This window comes from Protopterus annectens, chromosome 7.part0, assembly GCF_019279795.1.
Source record: "Protopterus annectens isolate FY-2018-M chromosome 7.part0, PAN1.0, whole genome shotgun sequence".
Lineage (NCBI taxonomy): Eukaryota > Metazoa > Chordata > Ceratodontiformes > Protopteridae > Protopterus > Protopterus annectens.
In genome coordinates, this window is record NC_056739.1 from 1,040,562,635 (window position 1) to 1,040,584,929 (window position 22,295).

The 22,295-nt window shown below is 37.6% G+C and overlaps 1 protein-coding gene across 1 annotated transcript in view; it reads left to right on the top strand.

The window, feature by feature from the left end:
* The window catches only part of GALK2 (galactokinase 2), a 612,555-nt gene that overhangs the window by 366,583 nt on the left and 223,677 nt on the right, over positions 1 to 22,295 (top strand). The window contains exon 7 of the mRNA XM_044076364.1: positions 11,249 to 11,401. Coding sequence (XP_043932299.1) covers positions 11,249 to 11,401 — 153 coding nt within the window. The remainder of the gene's footprint in view (positions 1 to 11,248; positions 11,402 to 22,295) is intronic.

Here is a 22,295-nt window from a genome sequence, read left to right on the forward strand (position 1 = left end):
AATCAGTCCCACATATATAACTTCAAACTTAAACCAAATACAGTTTTTATTATATAGTACATCATCACACCCATCACCCTAAAAATAATCCAAATATTCCTCATTAAGGGAGTGTCAGATTTTTCAAATACTTATCAATCTTCTCCATCAAAATGCCCAACACAGGTCTTGTTGCTGTTTATAAAAACAGTTTTCTTGAGATAAGATTCTAAAAAAAAAAACAAAAAACACTTTAGTCTTATTAATGTCAATAAAAGGCATGTAATAAAGGTTCCTTTCTCACATCCATTAAATCTGCATATTATTTCCTTATAAGTCATGTATTTCTTTTTAGTTTAAAAAAAAAGATTTTCCTACAGGAAATTCTTCAAAAACACAACAGGGTTCTCGTTTGCTAATTATTTTTATTCTGTCTCTAAAATTACTCTGGATTTTGTCTTGTGGAGAATACCAGCTATTATTATTTACAAATAAAAATGTAGTTTTATTTGCAGTTTCCAACAGATTTTAGCAACCACATTTAGCAGTCATCATGCATGGTGCATATGTACTTTTGTTCCCTCCATCTTTAATACAAATAACTTTTAGTCCTACTGGTCAGTGTTTATTGAACAATCCATTTTACCATAGCTCTGTATCTTGATTGCTGCATATACATAGATCAAATATTACAGATCAATTGCTGTCATTTTCAAGATAACCATTTCTTCTTTCATTACTATTTTAATTAGTTATAGATATTTATTAAAGAAAGAAAATACAATTAAACTTTAGCACCTAAATTTATGCACATATTGTTTTCACTGACATAAGTAAATTTGTCAATCAAACTATTTACAAACCTCAAACAATTTACTTTTGGACCATTATGAAGACAAGTAGGCCCAGTGCCTAATAAGATGCAGATCTTCTAATAAATATCCTTACTCATAAACACATATTTATTTCCCCATTTGCTCCATTTATTAGCTATCAGTAGTTCTATTCCCCCCACCTCAGCTCTAGTGATCTGATCATATTCATAGTTATTACAAACTCATTCAATGTGTGCCTTTCCTTTGTTGTCTATTTCCTGGTGATTCCTTTTTTTTTTTTTTTTTTTTTTTTTTTGTTATCAGCAGTACTGTTGATTCTGATGCTTTTGTATGCTTATGGAGATTTATCCTTGTCCAGCTTTGAAGCATCATCTCCAATGAAACTGTAACTTCCTGATCTATTATTTTACCTATTGTGGCATGTAGATCTCTTTTAATGTATATTCTGCCAGTTCCTGACATTCCCAAACACGCTGCGAAATGCCACTTTGTTTATCATTACATCTCCAGCACATCAAAACTTCCAAGGGGTGGTTGCATATATTGGTTGTAGGCATATATGCTGACAAACTACAGATGCCAAACAAGTCTGCAGTTGCCTGCTGTATTCTAACATATTTTTTTTCTTCAGCTTGACTTTGCCTTTCTCTTACAGCTTTAAATGCCCTGCTTAGAATCCCCTTTCTTGCTGGTGCTTCAGACGTGTTTTCTTATCAGTAAGTTTGTTAATTTGGTGTCATTGCCATTACATTCGCTTTTTGGATCCTTTCCTTTAGCTTCCTCCTCAGTCCTATATAGCTTATGCAGTCACCTTCATGCAGTGTAAACTTTTGTTTTACCTCATGTCATTCTGTAATAGGATCGTAGGAGATTAGTAGGCTATTGACCCAGAGGTCATTTTAAGTATAGCTGACTAAGTCTAGAAATGCTAGTCAATACCCAATATTGCATTTAGTAATGACTGCCCACGTCCAGGAGGGTTGTGGGTGCTATCCCCAGAAAGAATTTGCTGTGCCCTATCCACTCATCCAGGTTCCTCTTGAACAGTGTCATAGAGGGGCTCTGTTTCACATGAATTGGTAGACTGTTTTAAAGATGTGGCAGTCGCTGGGAGATAAATATGTCCTTCCAGCATGTCCTATTTAAGTTGCAGGACATATTTAGATCCCTGGAATCTGTAGCCCTAGTCTCAGTTGATTTATGGATGTGTAGCAAGTTCATTAGGTTTGGGTCTTGGATTGCTGTGTAGGCCAGGCATAAGTCTCCCGTAAGAAGTTTTTACAATATGGAGTACAGTGACAGGGACTTTAGTCGGTCTAAGGCACATGCTAGAGCCCTTTTATCTTCTTTCTTAGAAACCTCTGAGGTCCCTCCAGTTGCTGCAAGTGCCTTGTACGGTACTTCCCAAACAGGGAGTTATACTCAGTATGGGCCAGATAAGTGCCAAGTAGAGAGGGGTTATAACCTGTTTTGCTGTCGAGCTGATGCCTTTACTAATCAAGTGTACTACATAGAAAGCTTTCCTTCTTAAAGTAGACACATGGTGGTCGAAGTTAAAGTCACACTCAACTTGTGATCCTAGGTCCCTTAGCACTTTGTGGGTACTTAGGGTAATGTTGTCGATATGATAGTGTGAGGGGACATTGTGCTGAAGGGAATGATGATGATGATGCATTTCTTTGCATTCAGTTTGGGACTGTGACTAATACACCAATTGTTGGTCTGCGTGAGACCCTTCTGGAGTATACTGACATCATTTGGGTATTCACTGATTGCACATAGTTTACAGTTGTCTGCATACTTGGTCTGCCACAACCCCTTAGTTTTGACCTGAACTTCTGGGAAGTATATACCAAACAGTAGGGGGCCCAGCACTGACCCCTGTGGCACTCCACTGGTAACAGGTCTGCTGGTTGATGTGGAATCACCCACTTTGATAGTGTGTGTCCGGTTTGTGAGCCAGTTGGCAACCTATCTTACAATGAAGGGGTTGACATTCAGCTTCCTAAGTTTATCGGTAATGCCTGAATGTAGGATTATGTTGAAAGCCTTTGCCAAGTCAAGGTATGCTGTGTGCAGAGATTTGCCGTCATCAGTGGCCCTGGTCACAGTTTCAAAGAAATTCACCTGATTTAACAGGAGGTGGGATCTGCCTTTGATATAGCCGAATCGGGTAGGATTCAAGGTTTGGAGGTCACCTATGTCTTTATTTATGAGGTCCATAATGATACATTCCATGACCTTACAGACAAGGCTGGTTAGGCTTATGGGTCTGTCATTTCCCGGGTCTGCTGCTAGGCCACCTTTGTGGAGGGGAATAACTGTTGCTGTTCTCTGTTCCACAGGAATGAAGCCTGTGGTTATTCTTTGATTGAAAAGGGTACTCAGTGGTGATGCTAGTTCATGTTTTAGCCTGTTTAAAAGACAACCTTGGATGTTGTCTGGTCCCATAAAGGCTATGTTTTTTGCCTTGGACAAGGCTTTGAGGACCTACTCTTTAAATATGTAGGGTGGGGGGTGTTGATTGGGGGAAGGCTTTTGATAAGTTAGGAGGGGTAAGGGAGTGAAATTGTCACCATACTTATCCGCTAGCAAGTTTGCTATGTCTGTGGGGTCAGTGTGTGTGATACAGTTGGCCACTAATTCTGCACATGCTTGGGTCCTACCTTTTAAGCTATGTATGTAGCTGTAAAAGGCCTTATGGTTATCCTTGGCTGTACTTGGTAAGTTTCTGTCAAAGGAGCCCTTAGAGGATTTGATAAGTTGTTTTATTTGCTTGTTGAGGCTGAGGAGGGTACTTTTCATTGTTGGGGCCTTGCCTTTGTTTTCTTGGACAGCAACATTTTGCAGTTATTGTAAAGTTTGTTGAAGCTGGATGTCCACCATGTCAGCTTATTTTACTTAGGGCTCTGGCTTTGATTCTTTCTGGTACAGCCAAGTTTATACACTTATGCAAGTGATTGTACAGGACTTTAGTGTAAGCTTCAGCATAGTTACCACTCCCAGCTTGAGATGGGGCTTGAAATGCATTTATATCTTCACCTAGGAGGATATAGTTTGCCTTGGTGAAGTTTTTTAGTTTGATTTTACCCTTTGTGAGTTCTGGTGTTAGCGCCAGTTCGAAGGTGACTGATTTGTGGTCACTTTTATTTAATGAGGGTTTGACTTTTACTGCAGTGCATCTGTTTGACATGTTGGTGAGGACCAGATCTAGAATGTTTCTTCCTCTTGTTGGGGTATGGACAATTTGTTCCAGGGCATTTGCATTAACAAAGTCAAGGAACTTTTGCTCTAGCGAGTTAGGGCTAATGTAGATTTTCCAGTTGATGGTGGAAAAATCCCCCATAACCACACTTGGGGTTGGTCAGTAAAATTTGGATTGTCTCCAGTTTGGTCAAGTAGGCTTCCTGGGTATCGTGACCCATGAAGGGTGATGTATAACTGGCTATGACTTGAATGGGGGTTTTATTCACCGTAACCTGGACTTGGAGTAACTCCATGGAGTTGACCAGTCTAACTAGATGGAGATTAATTTAATTTTGTCTTCCACAAGCATTCACAGAATCTTGGTTCAGTGTTTCTCCTTCTCCACATTTTTGCAGCCCCAACTTTCTGATATGCTTTTCTCATACTGTCCTGTGAAAAACCTACAGGAAGAGTTAGTGGTACATTTCCTGTTTTGCTTGTTTCGCAGTGGTATTTTTGTGGATCATTATAAATAGGTTTGTGCATATTGCCCCACTGTATCCATGCTGCAGAACTTTCAATAGACTCTTCTACTTTCTATTTGGGAAGAGTTTTTGCTGTTCTCCCATCTATTCACTACATTATACTGAGACATGATTTCTGCATACTAGATTCTCCCACTGCCTACCAAAAACCATACAACCAAGGTTCAACAAAAATTTCTAGAAAGTTTCAAACAACAACCTCTTTAAAATGTTCTCTGTTTTTATCTTTATATTTTAACCAGTAATTTGGACAATAAGTAATTTCCCACCATAGGCAAACAGGCAAAGAAATATGTAACTACGAATAATGCACTGCTGGGTGGATTGAATCTAGGCAACCCCAGGCACCCTTTTCAGTTTAATTTTAAATAATAGCTTGAGGGTTTAATATTGGTCATCATAGAGAACAGAAAAATGCCTAACAATTCCAAGTCATAGTTTTCAGCTAGCTCATATCCATATGCTAAATAACTCAAACTCCTAAATTTTCAAAAGCTTCTTAAACACTGTTTTTTTGTGTGTGTGTTTGTGTGTGTTTGTGTGTGTGTGTGTATGTGTGTGTGTGTGTGTGTGTGTGTGTGTGTGTGTGTGTGTGTGTGTGTGTGTGTGTGTGTGTCTGTGTAGTTTCCATTGTATGATGGACTACAAGGCATTGTAATTTTCTAACCTGACACTTATAAACATCATTATAAAATAAAAAAGTGCACCAAAGCTGCATTAGGACTACACTTTAATAAAAATAACATAATAAAAACACATTGAGCGCTTTCGTCTCTCTAAAGGAGACTTCATCTATATATATATATATATATATATATATATATATATATATATATATATATATATATATATATATATATATATATATATATATATTAAATTATATAGTCTAATTTCAGTTTAGTTTCTGCTGTTCCCACCAATTGTCATAAAATACTCTCATATTTATACAATTATGTCCATAACTGTTGCACATCATTAGCTATTTGTTTTTGTCATCTTGATCCCTCAGACCATCAAATATCTATCCTCAGGATGCTTAGTTGGCCCATTTCTTCTCCTGAGGCTGAGAGCCCCTTGGCCCATTCCTTCCCTTAGAGGTGAGGGTCAAGTGCTGGTAGTAGTGCTGTCAAATACAGAGATCAGATTTTTTACTTTACCATAATGCTTTCTTATTTGCACGACTGTTGACTCACATGGGTTGGGCTTGCAGTGGACATTAACAAGGGAGTGTCACACACTTCCATAAGTGACATAACTCTTCAGTCCCTTCCCTTTTCCATTTGCAGGTAAGGGACTGCAGCTGATCTGTTTTCACTGCCGGTTCAAAGATGGACTGCAGAGAATAATGAGCGGGAATTGCCTCATCACTTCTTTGTCTCTCTCTCTCTCCCTTTGTTAGCTCATCAAGCACCTGGACTGCTAACTCAAGTTGGGGTGTATGGGCTGCAATCAGGTCTTTATCCCTCTTTGCTACGAAACTGGTCACTATTGACCATTTTTGGTTTAAAATTCACCCGCAATTTAAATAAGCCTGAGCCCTTTCTATTTACAGTTTCTGTATTGTAACAGAAAATGCTGCACACCATTCTGTGGTGTGAAAATCCTTTATCAATGATGCTTTCATTTAATAGTGTAATAAACAGTAGTCTTAATATACCTTCTTTCATAAGTAAAATATTAAGTTTTATCTGCTGCAGTCTGCACTATGCAAGCATTTCTCATCTAACATTTACATCATCTCTTTTTTTAATTTTTAATACTTTCTTCAGAATAACAGTTGATGTCTCCAACCTAAATATGTCAGCACTAATATTTATTGTTAATTTGTCTATTTTTTATTTACAAGGTTAGTTGACTGATCCAGCAAGGACCCATTTCAGCCACTGCCCAGGCTGAGAAGAACTGAAAAAGTTTACCGGAAGTTAAAAATTAAGTAAATGACTGCAGCGCATAATAAAAGTATAGGCTGTGAGAAGAGAGTCTATCACATGAAAAGGGAGAGATTAAAGAGAAAGGGATGAAGGCTTTGCAGTATTAAATAAACCATTCAAAGAGTAAATCTGAACTTTGGCTACCATAGTTAAGCAGACTCAAGACATTTATGAACTTGTTTAGAAGATATGTTTCTGTGGTGGAGTAGGGTAAGGAATGGATCAGAGGATGAGGGGGATTAGGAACATAAGAAGTGAAGACAGGTGATGAGTTGGTGAATTTGGTAACCATTTGAAATGTCAGGACTCGCAATGCTGAGTCCCAAAGTGTGGAGACTGAATGAATGACTGGAAATCCAGGCTTAAATATACAAAGTCCAAGACTGCCATATCTCAAAATATTCTCTTTTCTCTGAGGTATGGTGATAACAAAGTTGGCAAATTTAAGTTTGGGAATGTGTGGCATTGTTTCCCACATCACTGGTTGCAAGGAGGATTGCCTCCCTGCAAAAAAAAAAAAAAAAAAAAAAAAGTTTAAAGAAAAAGAGTGACGTTCAGTATTCGCTGTTTTTTCTTATATTTTCAGTGCCCCCCTCCCTTTCCAGACGCAGCATCGTGAGTCATAACATATCATTAGGGAGCTGGTGAATTAACCTTTGATGTCTTCTGCAGAGAAGGCAGAGTAAGTCAAAGGGGTATTGAATCTATTAAGGATATTATTAATTTACAGAGCTTTTTATAGAATTGGAAAGAAAATTAGCTTGTTGATCATGAAAAAAGTTGGGCATTTGTCTTACAATTGCTTTTTTACATGATTTCTAATAGAAGGGGTTAGTTTTTTTTCATGGAGCCTGTGTTTTGTCCTTTGCTTTTATCAAATGAACTTTGTCTGTGAATATCCAGGGAGAATGGTTTAGCCTCTTGTAGTTAAGGCTGTGAGGAAAGCATGTAGTCTATAGGATATACAAGTCATTAATTGTAATGCAATACCAGTATCTTAAGAGAGCTAAAACTGGGCCAGTCTAGGGTTGAAAGTGAATTTTGAAGAGCAGCTGTGTGATTAGAAAATTTGTTTCTTATGGGTATAAGTAGCAGTGGACCAGAAAACAGCTACAGGGCAATGTTTGGTTGATGAATAGTAAGGGTATGCAGTTGTACTGATTATTTGTTATAACTACATTCATTAGAGTGGTTAGATGAATGTGGGTTGGGTCATATGGATTCTTTTACTAGAAGTGATTGGTAAAAGTCCGATAAGGTTGCAAGAAGATGTTGTATAGTAGAGCCAATAGAGTGACCTTTATATTCCCAAGAAGAAATAAGTTTCTTGTATTGAGAATGTGTGAAGAAGTTGAGTGAATTAGGTTACTAAAGCAAAATAGTAAGGACAGGAATGAGTAATATATTAGCATAATTGAATTTTGTTAGAGTGAGTGTAGAGGTCAGTCATAATCCATTTATGGGAATATTTGTCTTTGTCAGAGGATGAGTCTGTAATCTGGAAGTTCCGATGTGATTTTGAAAATATCAGTACAGCTGCTTAGTCTGATTTGGCATTTTTTTAAAGTTGATAGTGAAGTTAGAGAGTGGAAATGTTGGAGTTCTGAATCAGATTTTAACCATGTTTCACACACACATGCAGTGTAGTGGTTAGTTTATAGGATCCATGCATGAACACATTTAGGTTTGCTTTTCATTCCACAGCAGTTAAGGAGGCCACATTTTAGTCATTTAAGAGAGCAAAAAGAGTTGGGATTGGTTGAGTGAAAAGCAAAGTTATTTTGGAAAATGGTGTAAGATGGTCCAGGGCTGGGCAGCATGTCGCTTTAGAGTGCTAAAAAAATCAGAAGGATATTATGCAGATTAAGTGTAAAGGATTGTCTATCAGTAAGTGGAATAAGTGATGGCTGTTTGAGTGAAATAAATTGTTGAAGAATAATGAAAGTTGGAGGCGGAAAATTGAGATTTGAAAAGTTTATTTGTACTGTGAAGGAGAGATAAGAACAATGGAGTAATAAAAATAACTGGGTTGGTGGAAAGAATTCAAAATGTGAGGTCAGCAGTAGGTAAATGTTACAGAAGTATTAGTAAAGTAAGAATATTTGATAGATCGTCTTTAATAGATGAGTTACATATACTGATATTAACAAGACATAGTAGTATTTGGGGTTTAGGTGTGATGAAGCAACTTCGGTTGTGAAAGCGCTTACCACTTTGTACTTTGCTGTGATTAAACCTTTGCTGTGTGTTATCTTGGTGCATTTTTTACTTTTTACCTTTCATTTGGATTTATTTCTGCACCAAGGTTTTACCCAACATGGTTTCTTTGGTTTTCAGTATTTGGGGTTGTTGAGTAAATTTGGAGTTAGAAAATGATAAGTAATACATGACTGAAAGATATAAATACAGACATTAATAGCAAACTTGCTCAAATTGAGAAAACATGCTATAAGCAATATTAAGACATTAAGTAAAATAACTATTGCTAAAAGAAGGATAATTAATTCATAAGGGAGAAACAGTACTTAAGCTTTCAACAAAGGAACTGAATGCAAAACTTAAAAGAGTAGCATTAGAGTGTGTATATAAGGGGCTGCTAAAAGAAAAATGGAAAAAAATCAAATGCATAATGTTAATAATAAATTAAACTTAATGACAATTACTCTAATCTAATGTATTAATGTTATAGCATACTAAAATATGGCAACAATTTAAATGGCACATTGCAAAGTGTAATAAAACTAATATGACTTTGGTTCTGAATTTTAGATGATGTCAGTAGCAGTTTCCATGTTACAGACCTAAATCTAAAATTGAAAAGAATTAAAACTGTTAATACAGTGAACTCCATATTGGGTGTTTATAAGGTCAAATTTGACTAAAACAGTAACACCAACTACAGTTAAATAAGCTGGAAATAAACATCTGATGCTTTCAGAACTAGGGTAGCTTAGTGGGTTCCTCAAAGGCTTGTGCAGTAATGTACATTTGCTAAAAAAACATACTGGGCCAGATTCCAAAAGAGTTTCTCTTAGTGTAAGTCTGCCCTAATTCTGAAAGCCTTGCTTTCTGTGTAAGGCCTGTCTATAAACAGGCTTTCACGGAAGTGGGGGTGGGGTGGGGTGGGGGGAGTAGGTCTTATGGACTCGAGCCCACTCTGTTAGGTGGAAGTGTCTAGGAGGTGATCATAGTATGTATGGGGGTGTGGAGACAGAGCATTACATGAGAGAGGTGGTAGTTTTGCTCCCATAAAAATTTTTAGTTTAGTGCCATTTTAACAGTATGTTACTTTCTAAACTACATTTAAAATATTTAATTTGTGATAGTTCAAGTGACACAGTACTTCTCAGCATATAATAGAAGGTAGGTAGGACTGGGAATTAAACATGATAGGATCCAGTACTGTAGTTAGGGTGGAGTGAAAGGGGCAGTTGACCCAGGTGCAAAGTGTTAGGGGATGTGATCGGCTTCATTGAATTATCAGTATTTGAATAATGGTATATGCAAATGCATTCCGAACTGAAGTGCTTTAGCACTAACTTTGTGTGGCAGGTGATATAAAGTGTAGCAAAGTTTTTTATTTCCAGAACTGAAGTGCTTTAGTATTTCATGTGTGGCATATACTGTAAAAACTGCTTGCTATAAATGTGTCAAGCAGTTGCTATGGTTTAAATCAAATGATGAGCTTTCTTTAACAGTAAGTAAGAACTAAAGAACTTTAGTGCTTCATGGGTGACATCTGGATTAAATTTTAACTACTGCTTGCTTCAAATGTAAGAAACAGCGGTTACAGTTTAAAATGAAAGATGATTTTTTCTTTTTTCATCTGTGAATAAGAACTGAAGCACTTAGCACTCTGTGTGGCAGTTAGCATAAACTGTAGCAATAGCTTGCTACAGATGTAGGAAGCAGTTTGTTACTGTTGAAAGGAAAGCAAGTGTTTTTTTTTAACTGAAGAGCTTTAAATGCTGCTTGTATGACAGAGCTTTCTTTATTTTCTTCCTGCTCAATGTAGAGTTAAAGGGTGTGGGACTGTTAGGATGGCACCAGAATTGCTAGCCACGCCCATGATAGGATCCTGCTTGCTGGATCATTCATGGGCCTTGTTTCACTCACACTGTGTTGAAACATGACATGGAAGGCCACATCTATACCTTCAAACACATCTATTCAGGAACTCCAGCTGATGTCCTCCATCATAGAGCAGCTGGCAAAATGTACTATTGCCTGTAGTGGCAGTCTTGTAAGGCAGCATTATGTTTTGTCTTATGGTGAAATCTTTGAAGATAGTGCATGATTAGTTATTAACTTAGGCCATCAGATGACTTGTATAACTATATTAACAATCTAGCACTTTCTCAAAACCTGTGCTCTGGGATGTTGCTTGTTTTAAAATTGCAGAAGCAAAAAGAAGCACAAAACACTTACTAATAAAATTAAATGATTCTGACAGTAAACTGAAAATAAGATTCCATCTCTTCAGTGAGCAGTTAATTAAGCTGCAGCTATCAACAAATAATGTTTAATGAAGACCAGAGAAATAACTTCAGGTAAAGATGTTAGTGGTAAGTTCACAAATTAAGGTTGACGTTTTGAACCTACAGTCTTTGTTTTCGTATTTCACATATTTATAATGCCAAAGAAAAATTATATGTAAATATTTGCATTGGAAAATTTTCACTAATGAAAATGTGTTTTTTCATTTAATATCAAATTGTAAGTCTGTCTCTGTTGCAGTTAATTTATAAATTAATTTCTCTCTGAACAGGCCAAGTTGATAGAGTTCAATCCTTTGAGGGTGACAGATGTAAAACTTCCAGATGGAGCTGTTTTTGTGATTGCTAACAGTTGTGTGGAAATGAACAAAGCTGCAACTTCACATTTTAATGTCCGGGTGATGGAATGTCGGTTGGCTGCAAAGGTATACAGATTGGAGCTTTTTTTTTTTAAACAATAATCAAGGCATCATTCTGAATTTGAAACTCACTATTACCCGGAGTAACCTTGGTATTTCAGTTTCTTGCTTGCTTTTCTAGCAATTATCTTCATTACTCCATGTATTCTTAAAAGTTGTAAGGAATGAGTACATTCACATACCAGGTACTTCTTTTATCCTGTGTGTGTTAGAATTGTAATAGGAGAGAAACTGCTACTGATGTAGTGCAGGATTTCAGAGGCAACGATGAGTGTGCTTGTTTGTAATTTTGATAATTACAGTGCTGTAAATGAACTCTTAAAACTTCTAAATGTCACATCCTTGGAAGTGTTGGTGTCAAGCATTGTTAGGTGGAGCTGTCTAAATGTGCAAGGTGCTGGTCTGGCTCCAACATGATCTATGATTCAGTCTGCATTATCATCCTGGTGTTTTTGCTCCTTTAGCAATAGCCATTGCCCCCCCCCCTCCAAAGAAGACAACACAGAATCTAAATGTGAAAGAAAGTGTAAATACCAAATGTTGAGTGGGCTCTATATATGTCTGGAATAAAACTCCTATAGTGTTTTAAAATGGGTGGTGCAAAATGTACTTCATTTCTAATAATATAAATTATACCCTACAGGTGTTTCTAAAGATTTTAAAAATGATAAAAAAAATCATTTAAAAGGAACCATCATGTGGCACAGTATTAATTCACGCTGCTAAAAACCAAGAGTTCAAAGATGGCCTGTTAAAATTGTAGAGTTAACCCAGGGAGAGGGTAGAAGGTTAGTGGCTATAGAGCAACTCTGTTTATCTTGGATAAGAGGGTAGAAATGGATCTGCTTTAACAGTGACAACTAGCAGTGGTAAGTGTATGGGTGCTATCAGTGTGAAAATGCCGTGGCATGCTGCATAGCAGTAAATAGTGTCAGTGGTGAGAACAGGCAAGCTCAGACCATTCTATATACAGCTTGGGAGGGAAAGACAAATGTAATTGGAATAATGTCTGTCCATCAAGGGAAAACGTACTCTGGCCAGACCAAAATGGATGCAAACCTCAGTGCTCTGCCATTTTGGAAGATTTCAGGACAAGCCACGGCTCCCTTTTAAACTTGACTTATAAGATGATCCAAGGCAGGATGAGAGAGAATTAAAACTCACTTTAGGTGCAGCTTGAGCTGTTCTAGCAAGTTGGGATGTTGATTTACCTTAATGGGAAAAAATAAATTCTGTGAAGGCCAGGAAGTTGAGTTCAGTGAATCTTCATGATCAAGAAAACAAAATAATAATAGTAATAAATCTCTGGGACACATTGATGCAGTTTGTGGTATAAACATTTAAAATGTGTAAATTTAAACTGTAGCTTGTATATCAATATGTGTGTGGGTGTGTGTGCACGCATGTGCGTGTGTGCATGTATCACTTTGTGTACCTTACTCTTAAGTCAAAATTCAATTCTGTTGTACTGCACTGCACAGAACCTTTAATGCCACAGCATTTAATCAGTATAGATCACTAAGAATGTACACCCCTTCCTCCCGGTTTTCCCTTTTATCATGTTGTTAAACCATGATAATATGTATAGGTTTACACCTGTTTTTTTTTTTAGTTTCATCTCCAACTTTTTATGATCCAGATGATAACTCTAGGTATACGGCATTTACCTGTTTTCCTTTATCCACAAGTTTTACTTGCAAAGTTATGAACTGCTTGTATACATAATCTTCCGTGCTTATATGCTTATTGATTTTTTTTGTCTCTGATTCATAATCTGCTTAAATAATGCTGCAGGAGTACGTCTGTACATTTCTCCATCAACTTAACCCTGTTACTCAGACCTTATTATTCTAGCTTCCTGTATACTGATCATTATCCTTACCATTTTAAGTGAGGTTTACTGTGAATTCCTTCTAGTCTAACCGGATTTATGCATTTTGAAGCGTTCCATTAAACAATTGTGATAGTCGTATCATAAAACATCTGCTTATTTGCATGACCGTCCACTCTTGGGCAGCTGTTATATTTATATTTTTAGATTATTTCTGTGACCTTCCACTGTTGGATAAGCTGTCATATTACTTGCCGCAATGTGCCTTTTTAACTTCTTCTTCTTTCGGCTGCTCCCATTAGGGGTCACCACAGTGGATCAACTGTTTCCATTTCTTCCTGTCCTCTGCATCTTGCTCTGTCACACCAACCACCTGCATGTCCTCTCTCACCACATCCATAAACCTTATTTTAGGCCTCCCTCTTTTCCCGTTACCTGGCAGCTTCATCCTTAGCATCTTTTTCCCAATATACTCTGCATCCCTCCTCAGCACATGTCCAAACCAATGTAATCTTGCCTCTCTGGCTTTGTCTCCAAACCTTCCAACCTGGGCTTGACCCTCTAATATACTTATTACTAATCCTGTCCATCCACCTCTATTAAATTAACACTTAAGAAATAGTTACACATACCTTAAAAGAAAAGAATACAAACTGTAGTGACATTTCACATTTTCATGCATTATACATTACACATATTTTGTTTCTTTTTAACAATAATCATTCACTCCAGTATTGTACAAATTGCTCAATTCCTGCCATCCCTTAAATCTTACTACCCCTCCTGACCATTCTTCTTCATGTATTGTTCCCACAAATTCCATTTTATTTGTATGTAATTTGTTTCTTTCATTTTCTAAGGATAAGTCCCTACTTCTTTTTTCTGCTTTACAATATTCAGTACTGTAGTTACAGCTGGTTTGGATTTTGAGTTCTGTTTTCTATTAATTGTTTATGTCCATCATATTCACCACTGCTGCAGTAACTTTAGCTATGTGGGTTATATCCTGCCAAGGCTATAAGGGACGGCCAATTTCCAAAGTTACAGGGCACCTTCCATGTACCCAAACTGTCAAGCAACTTGAGCTTTGCTGATTAAAAGACAACTGTGGGTGCTGAAGCCCTTCAGAGCTTCACTGCTGCTGAAGACTACTCTCCTCTGAGGCTTTTCAGGATCAACAGTCAGCTTGTGCTTTCCTTTGCTGGGCAGATTAGTTCCCTTTGGGAAAAAATACATTTTCTTAATTTTATTGATTTATTATTTTCCTCTTCAGGAAAGTTATTATAAAGCTATGTCTGTTGTGTTTTAACAGACTGCTTTGAAACTGTAACATACTTTTAAACAGAGCACTTATTTTTTCTGTCAGTTTAAAAGTAGTGTTAACTAACTGAAAACACAGTTTATGTGTAGAAATTGTGTTTATTTTTCCTTGGTGGGGCTTGCATAGTTTTTAAAGTGCTTTTTACTGTGTTTTTTTCTGTCAAAAAAAAAAAAAAACTTTGATGGATTGGTAGTTTTATTGGCATTTGCTGAGTGTCTTCCCTGGGAAAGAAGCACCATTTTTGGATTGACCATGGAACAGACTACCAGTCCCATGGTCAGTCCTTCTAGCCACAAGAGGAAAAAGTTAATCAAACCACACTAAGATTAGCAATTTACCTCAACCACAGGTGGATGACTCAGCTTTGGCCACTTGTACCTCAGACCACTCATCTTTTACCCTGGATTCCTCTGGGTAACACCTACAGCCACTGTGGACCAGGGGTTAACCACATCTTCTGCAGCTTTTTGGAGTTTTTTCACTAGGCAAGAGACAGATAGTCTTATTGGTCCTGGAAGAGGAAACAGGGAAGGTTTCCCTTTTGTGTCAGAATGCTCTGCCCATCCCTGGGTATAGATCAGAGTGTGTGTATGTACCTTTAAGAAGCATTTCCAGATGTAGTACGTGCATATAAATACTGAGCACGTGCAGGCAGCAATGCCATTTTGAGAGAACAGCCAGAGTGTTAACATGTATGAGTGTGGTAGTCAGTCTGTTTATAAGTTTAAGTTACAAAGCCTCATTTCTGATGTGTTTGTGTGTAATAAAGTTGCTTGAACAGAACTTTCGAAAGTTCGTCTGTTTTATCCTGACCAGATGAGTGACATGGTGCCAGAACCAGGATTAGAAGAGCTACTTCTACAAGCCATGAGGTGCAGAGTTGAAGGTGAAGGCAGATTAAGCAGGTTGAGTGAAACGGAGCTCAGACAAACGAAAAAAGGCCAGAAACAAGCAACTTCACAAATTATTTATTTGGCAAAGAAAATGAAACGGCACATTTATAAGGCACAAAACACATTATTAAACGAGTAGCACAAAACGTATTATTAAACAAACAAAAGGCACAAACCGCATTATTAATTAAATGAAATATTCGAAACCATGATATTTGATAAAATGAGCAAAACTATTCATATGGGGCTCAGAATTACCTTTGGCTTGCATAACAAGCATGTTTGAAGTAAAACGGGAGCAAGAAAAATATAAGGAGCATGATAAGAAACTGAAATGGCATAACGAGTACAATAAAAAGAGCAAATTAAGCTTAAAGAGCAAGTCAACTGTATTTTATTTTTTTTTATTAAAAGACCGTGTTTGGGCACAAACTACTATTTTGCATTGACTGAAGCCATTCAAAGCAGCACTAGAGTTGTTCAAAGTATCTCAGAGTGTGCAAAGTGTTTGCAGAGTGTGTGCTTTATTATGGTGCAATTATTTCAAGTGTTTGCTGTGTGCAAAGTACATTACAAAGTGCAGTCAAAGTACAACCATTTCAAAATGTTTTTTGTGCTGTGTGCATTTATTCGCAGAGTGCTGCCATTTCAAAGTGTTTCTTACACTGTGCAGTTTTTTCGCAAAGTGCAGCCATTTTGAAAGGCTCTTGTGCTGTGTACAGTTTATTTGCAAAGAGCATTCATCTCAAAGTGTTTCTTGCTCTGAGCTTTTTCCATCATGTACAGCTTATTCACAAAAAACAGTTATTACGAAGTAATTCTTACACTGATAAGGAGTGGTTTCACAAAGTACAGTGACTTCAAAGTGTTCTTGTGCTAAGGAGATTTATTTGGCAAAATGCAGGTATTTCCAAGAGTTTGTTGTGCTATTGGGCATAATTACAAGTACTCGCATAAAGTTCTGACATATAAATTTGTGTGTGTATGTTCATACATGATTTCAAGCACCTTCACTACTCTGTGTTGATATGGCAGAGGCATTTTGCAGACCAGGTCTACTTGTGTTTGATCATAATATAGCAGGGAATCGGAGAGTATTCAAGCAGGAATACAATATTTTAATACAAGCAACTTTTTCTGACAAAGATGCAAATACAATGGCATTAATTTTGCTTAACTTAGCTGGGTCAGAAGCTATTGAAAGAGAGCATTCATTTGTGTATGCACCAGAAATATATGCAGGAGAGGGGGAAACCATCGTATTGTGGTATTGGCTGAATCAGGAGAAGACACTGAGTGCTTAAAACATAAAATTTAGTGAAATGTGCAATCCCCAGACAAATGTTACATTAGAGAGGCACTTATTTTATACAAGAGACCAAAAGCCAGGTGAAACTTTTGCACCTTATATTACTGACTTGAGAAACAAAGTTAAAACATGCAGATTTGGTGACTTGAAAGATGAGTTAATAAAGGATAGGCTTGTGTGTGGTGTTAACACTGCTGCAGTGAGGAAGATTGTGCTTCTTGACAGTGATTTAACATTAAGCAAAGCCACAGAGATTTGTCAAATCCATGATTTCCCTTACTGCACTGTAGTGCAGTCTCGGATTTGGTATATTTAAAGAGCGGGGGATGTGGGGGTGCAGTGCGGCTTGCCCCCTGCCTACAACAGTTAGTTTTTTTTTTTTTTTTAATCATATGTTCAATATTTGAAACTTTGAACATTTAAATTCGATTATTTAATGTTCGATGTTTTCAAACTTCGACCCTATGATATAGATCCTTATTGTTAATGGTCGTAATTGTGGAGCCAGTCATGAATCTAAAACAGAGAAGTGCTTAGCATTTGGTCAGCAATGCCACAAGTCTAAAAAATGGAACCATTTTCAAAAGTTTTGTAAATTAAGCAAACATCATTCAGTTATTAAGAAAGGTCACTCAAAAAAGCAAGTTGATCATGTAGAGAGCTGCAACCCTGCTTTCTATGTAGATGATGTATCAGTGGTTGGTAAAAATGTTAATGCAGTAGATTTGTTTACAAAGAATTAAGTATTTTGTACTGTCCCGATCAATGGCAAACCCACAGAGCTCAAAGTAGACAGCGATTCAAAGTGCAATGTAATGTCAGCAGAAACATTTGCTAAAGCGAGGGTTGGTTAGGAACTTAATCTGGCAGTTGTGCGAAGCTTGTTGCTTATGTAGGTGAAGAGATTCAAACCAAAGCCTCAGTAGTGTTATCATGCTATTCGGCTGGGAACAATTACAGCTTGCAATTTTATGTAGTTAGAAGAACTGTGCAGTCATTATTAGGTCTCAGCGACAGTTTGAGAAGGAAACTGCTTATGTAAGCACATGTCCCAGTTCCAGTTTTACTGATACTATTTTCTCAGAGTATGCTGATGTGCTCGAAAAGCTAGGCAAAATTCCAGTTGTGTACTCCATGAAGTTAGACCCAGAGGTCAGGCCAGTGGTTAGACCAGCAAGGAGACTTCCAATAGCTATGAAGGACAAGTCAAGGTCCAGTTAGACAAAATGGTGCAGCAAGGTGTGATTTGTCCAGTCACAGAACCAACTGAGTGGATATCTTCTATGGTAGCTGCTCATAAGAAAAACTCAGATGAAATCAGAATATGCATTGACCCAAGAGATTTGAACAAGGCATTAAGAAGACCTCATCATCCTATGTGTACAGTCGAGGAGATTGCAACCCTCATTCCAAATGCCACTGTTTTTTTCTGTCTGAGATGCAAAGAGTTTATTTTGGCAAGTGTTGCTTGATCACACATCTTCACTACAGACTACATTCTATACCCCATTTGGTAGATACAGATTCCTCAGGATGCCTTTTGGAATACATTCTGGCAGTGAAGTCTTTCAGTGTGCAATGAAGCAAATAGTTTCAGGCTACCTGTGTGCGATATTAGCTGATGATTTACTAGTTGGAGGTAATGGTGAAGCAGAGCATAACAGAAACCTCAGGAAAGTTCTGGACAGAGTGCGTGAAGTGAATTTAAAGCTCAGTCCTCTGAAGTGCAAATTCAGACAACCAGAAGTTACTTATGTAGGTCATTTATTTACCAGTACAGGCTTACGACCAGATCCTTCCAAACAAGCAGCTATTCTTGAGACGCCAGCTCCAGACAATGTCCAAGCCTTGCAGTGTTTTCTTGGTATGGTTAACTACTTGGGCAAATTTATCACTGACTTTACTGAGTTATCAGCACCTTTAAGAGAGCTGACAAGCAGAAATGTTGCATGGTCATGGTTAGAACAACACCAGAGAGCATTTGATAACCTCAAACAGCAAATTGCTAACCCACCTACATTAAGATACTATAATGTCCACAAACCAGTAGTTCTTTCCTGTGGTGCTTCATAGTTCGGTTTTGATGCAGTTATTTTTCAAGAGGGCAGACCTGTTGTCTCTGCATCTATAACTCTTAAACTGAGATGCAGTATGCCCAAATTGAGAAGGAACTTTTGGCAATTGTGTTTGCTTGTTCGAAGTTCCATGATTATATTTATGGCCGAGCAGTCCAGATAGAAACTGACCATCAACCTCTAGTTACTATTTTAAAGAAGTCTATGCATTCAGCTCCAGCAAGACTGCAAAGACTTATGCTCAAATTGCGAAAGTATAATTTCAAAATGGTCTATGCAAAAGGTAAACTTTATCTGGCTGATATCTTATCCAGACTGGCCAGAAATACCACGGAACATCTTGATGCAGAGAATTTTGACTTGGATGTCATGTAAGTGCATAATTTTTCTACCACAAGACTTGATGAGCCAAGACATCATACAAAGACTGACCCAATTTTGCAAAAGCTCAGCCACTTTATCAATGTAGGATGGCCTTCAAAGCAATCCATTGTACTGCCAGAAGTACAACCTTATTTTCCATACAGAGATGAGATGCTGATGGAAGATGGTATCATTTTCAAAGGTCCAAAAGTTGTTGTTCCTACTTCCTTACAACGAGAATATATTCAGATTTTACATCGTGGCCACCCAGGTTCCAATTCTACCAAAAGAAGGGTGAGAGGACTAGTATTTTGGCCTTTTCTAGCATAAGACTTTGATAAAGTGCCTTCTTTTTGTTCAGTGTGCAACAGTGCTAAGCCGCATTTGCAAATAGAGCCACTTCAGCTAAGCCAAATTCCTGAACTACCTTGGACAACAGTAGCAACTGACATATTTGAGTGGAACAGTCAACATTACTTAGTGTTGGTAGACTCTTATTTGAACTGGTTTGAGATCGATTTACCTAACCTAACATCCAGTGCTGTTACTACTAAGATGAAACATTTCTCAGTCCATGTTAGTCCACACAAAGTTATTTCTGACAACAGTTCAGAGTTTACTAGTCAATTGTTTCAGAGATTTGCTAAAGAGTGGGACTTTATCCATGTTGCTAGCAGTCCTGAATATCCTCAGTCAAACAGCCTTGCTGACCAGAGAGGTCAAAGCATGACAAAACCAATATCTTAATCTTAGAAATATACAGCTTGATAACCTACTGGGCTCGCCTGCTCAGAGACTTCTATCTAGGCAAACCAAAACAATCTTGCCTATCAGCTCTAGTTTATTGGTGCCTAATGGTAAAAACAACAGAGCAATCAAAGCCCAACTTTTTAAGAAGCTTTTTTGTCATAAGTCCAGCTATGATAAAACAAGCAGATTTCTTCGTTTGTTAAAAGAAGGAGAGACAGTGGGATGCAAACGGCGAAAGGCTTTGATCGAATTGCTCAAGTGAGAGGTATATTTACTGAGCCAAGATCCTATGGGTTTATATTAGATAATCAAACTTTCAAAAGTTCAACTGTCATATGGTCGACACCATATGATCGAACTTTTAAAAGTTCGAATATCTAATAAAAAAAATAAACTACACAAATAACCTACCTGAATGTTTTAAGCCGGGGGGCAAGCCCCCCTGCACCCCCCACATGGGGGGCTGTGCCACCCACCCCCCCCACTCTTTAAATATATCAAAAATCTTCCCATTCCGCACTGTATGGAGATCTCCATTAAAACGTTTGAAATTTCAAAAATTAGATCATATAGTGTCAACCATATGACACTTGAACATTTGAAAGTTCGATTATCCAATATAGACCCAATCCTATTTAGTGGAATCTGAGGGTATAGAGTACAGGAGAAATCGCAGACATCTTCTTCCTGTATCAGAAACGATATCGCAGCATCGTACCTATGATACAGATTTTAGATCTCAGAGCAACCCTGACAATGTTCATACCGAAGAACGTGTCAGATTATCCATTCCCATTCCTGATTATGTCCGAGATGTCCCCAAAGTTGAACATTTTTTGAAGACAGTCCCCATTGCCAGATCCAATTCTGACTTTTATGTTACGTGGTCAGGCTGTATTTCTAGACCTAGCATAAAATATACAGCAACTTGGACATGATTGTTTTCTGCGTCTAATTTTGTATGATTGCATGTCAGATAATTAGTTTTGTATGATTGCATTGTTAGTTCTTTATAATTGCATGTCAAAAGATAATTTCTGTAAATTTGCATGTTATTGAATACTATCATTTCATGTATGGACTATTTCACAAAGAGAGAGGATGTAGATCAGAGCGTGTGTATGTACCTTTAAGAAGGATTTCCAGATGTAGCACATGCATATAAATAGTGAGCATGTGCAGGCAGCAGTGCCATTTTGAGGGAACAGCCAGAGTGTTAACAAGTATGAGTGTAGCAGCCAGTCTGTTTATAAATTTACGTTACAAAGCCTAATTTCTGATGTGTTTGTGTGTAATAAAGCTGCTTGAACCGAACCCTCTCTAAGATTTTTCAGTCCTGTTTTTCCCAAAACCAAGGACAGTCCAACGAGTCTGAATGACTATTCAAGAGACATTGTGACCCACTCCCACCCTGGCCCCTTTTTTCTTCCAGAATGTCTGAATCTCCATTTTTCTCCTTGGCAACAGATTGTTTCATACAAATGGGTTCTGAAAATCATTCTTCAAGGTTACATATGGCAGTGGGGGGAAATTCCGCCTTTCCAGGGATCATTCCTAATCCTCCAGATAAGTCTGTTTTGCTTCTGTCTGTTCTTCATCTCATGCTGTCCCAAGGAATTGTTGAACCTGTTCCTCCTTCCCAGGTGGGGAAGGTTTTTTTCAAGGATGTTCCTAGTGCCAAAGAAAGAAAATGCCTGGAGACCACTTTTGGGTCTTTTTTTTCCTTAAATCTGTTTGATAAGAACCAGCATTCAAAATGATATAATGTCACAAGCTGTTAGCTCTTCTTCCTCTTTCAGATTCCCAATAATGATTATCATCACATCCATGTTCATCCAGACTTCAGACATTTCTTAAGGTTTTATGTGCCTGGATCACATTATCAGTTCTCTCTCTTGCACTTTAGACTATCCACTGTACCAAGACTGTTCACAAAGTGCCTAACTCCAGCTATAGCTGATTGCAGACTACAGGGTAGCCTCATTTTTCCATATGTAAATGACTTTCTTATATTGGCAGAGTCTTTTTCAAAATGTCAGGAATCTCTGTCTTGGGTGAAAGATCTCTTGCACAAGCTGGGATTTCAAGAAAATGTTTCAAAAATCTTTCTCAACTCCCTCACACAGGATTGTGTTTCGGGGATGTCATATAGACACCTCAGTTCAAAGTCTCTCATCACAGGAAAAAATAGATCTTTATTTAGATCTGTTTCTAAGGTTTTCCATTTAGACTTTGATCATTGTGAGGACAATTTCAGGATTTTTGGGTCTCATGGCATCTATGATTCTCGCGATACACCTGGCAAGACTCTCCATGAGAAAGATACAGTGGTATCTGAAATATCTTTGGTCCCAGCAT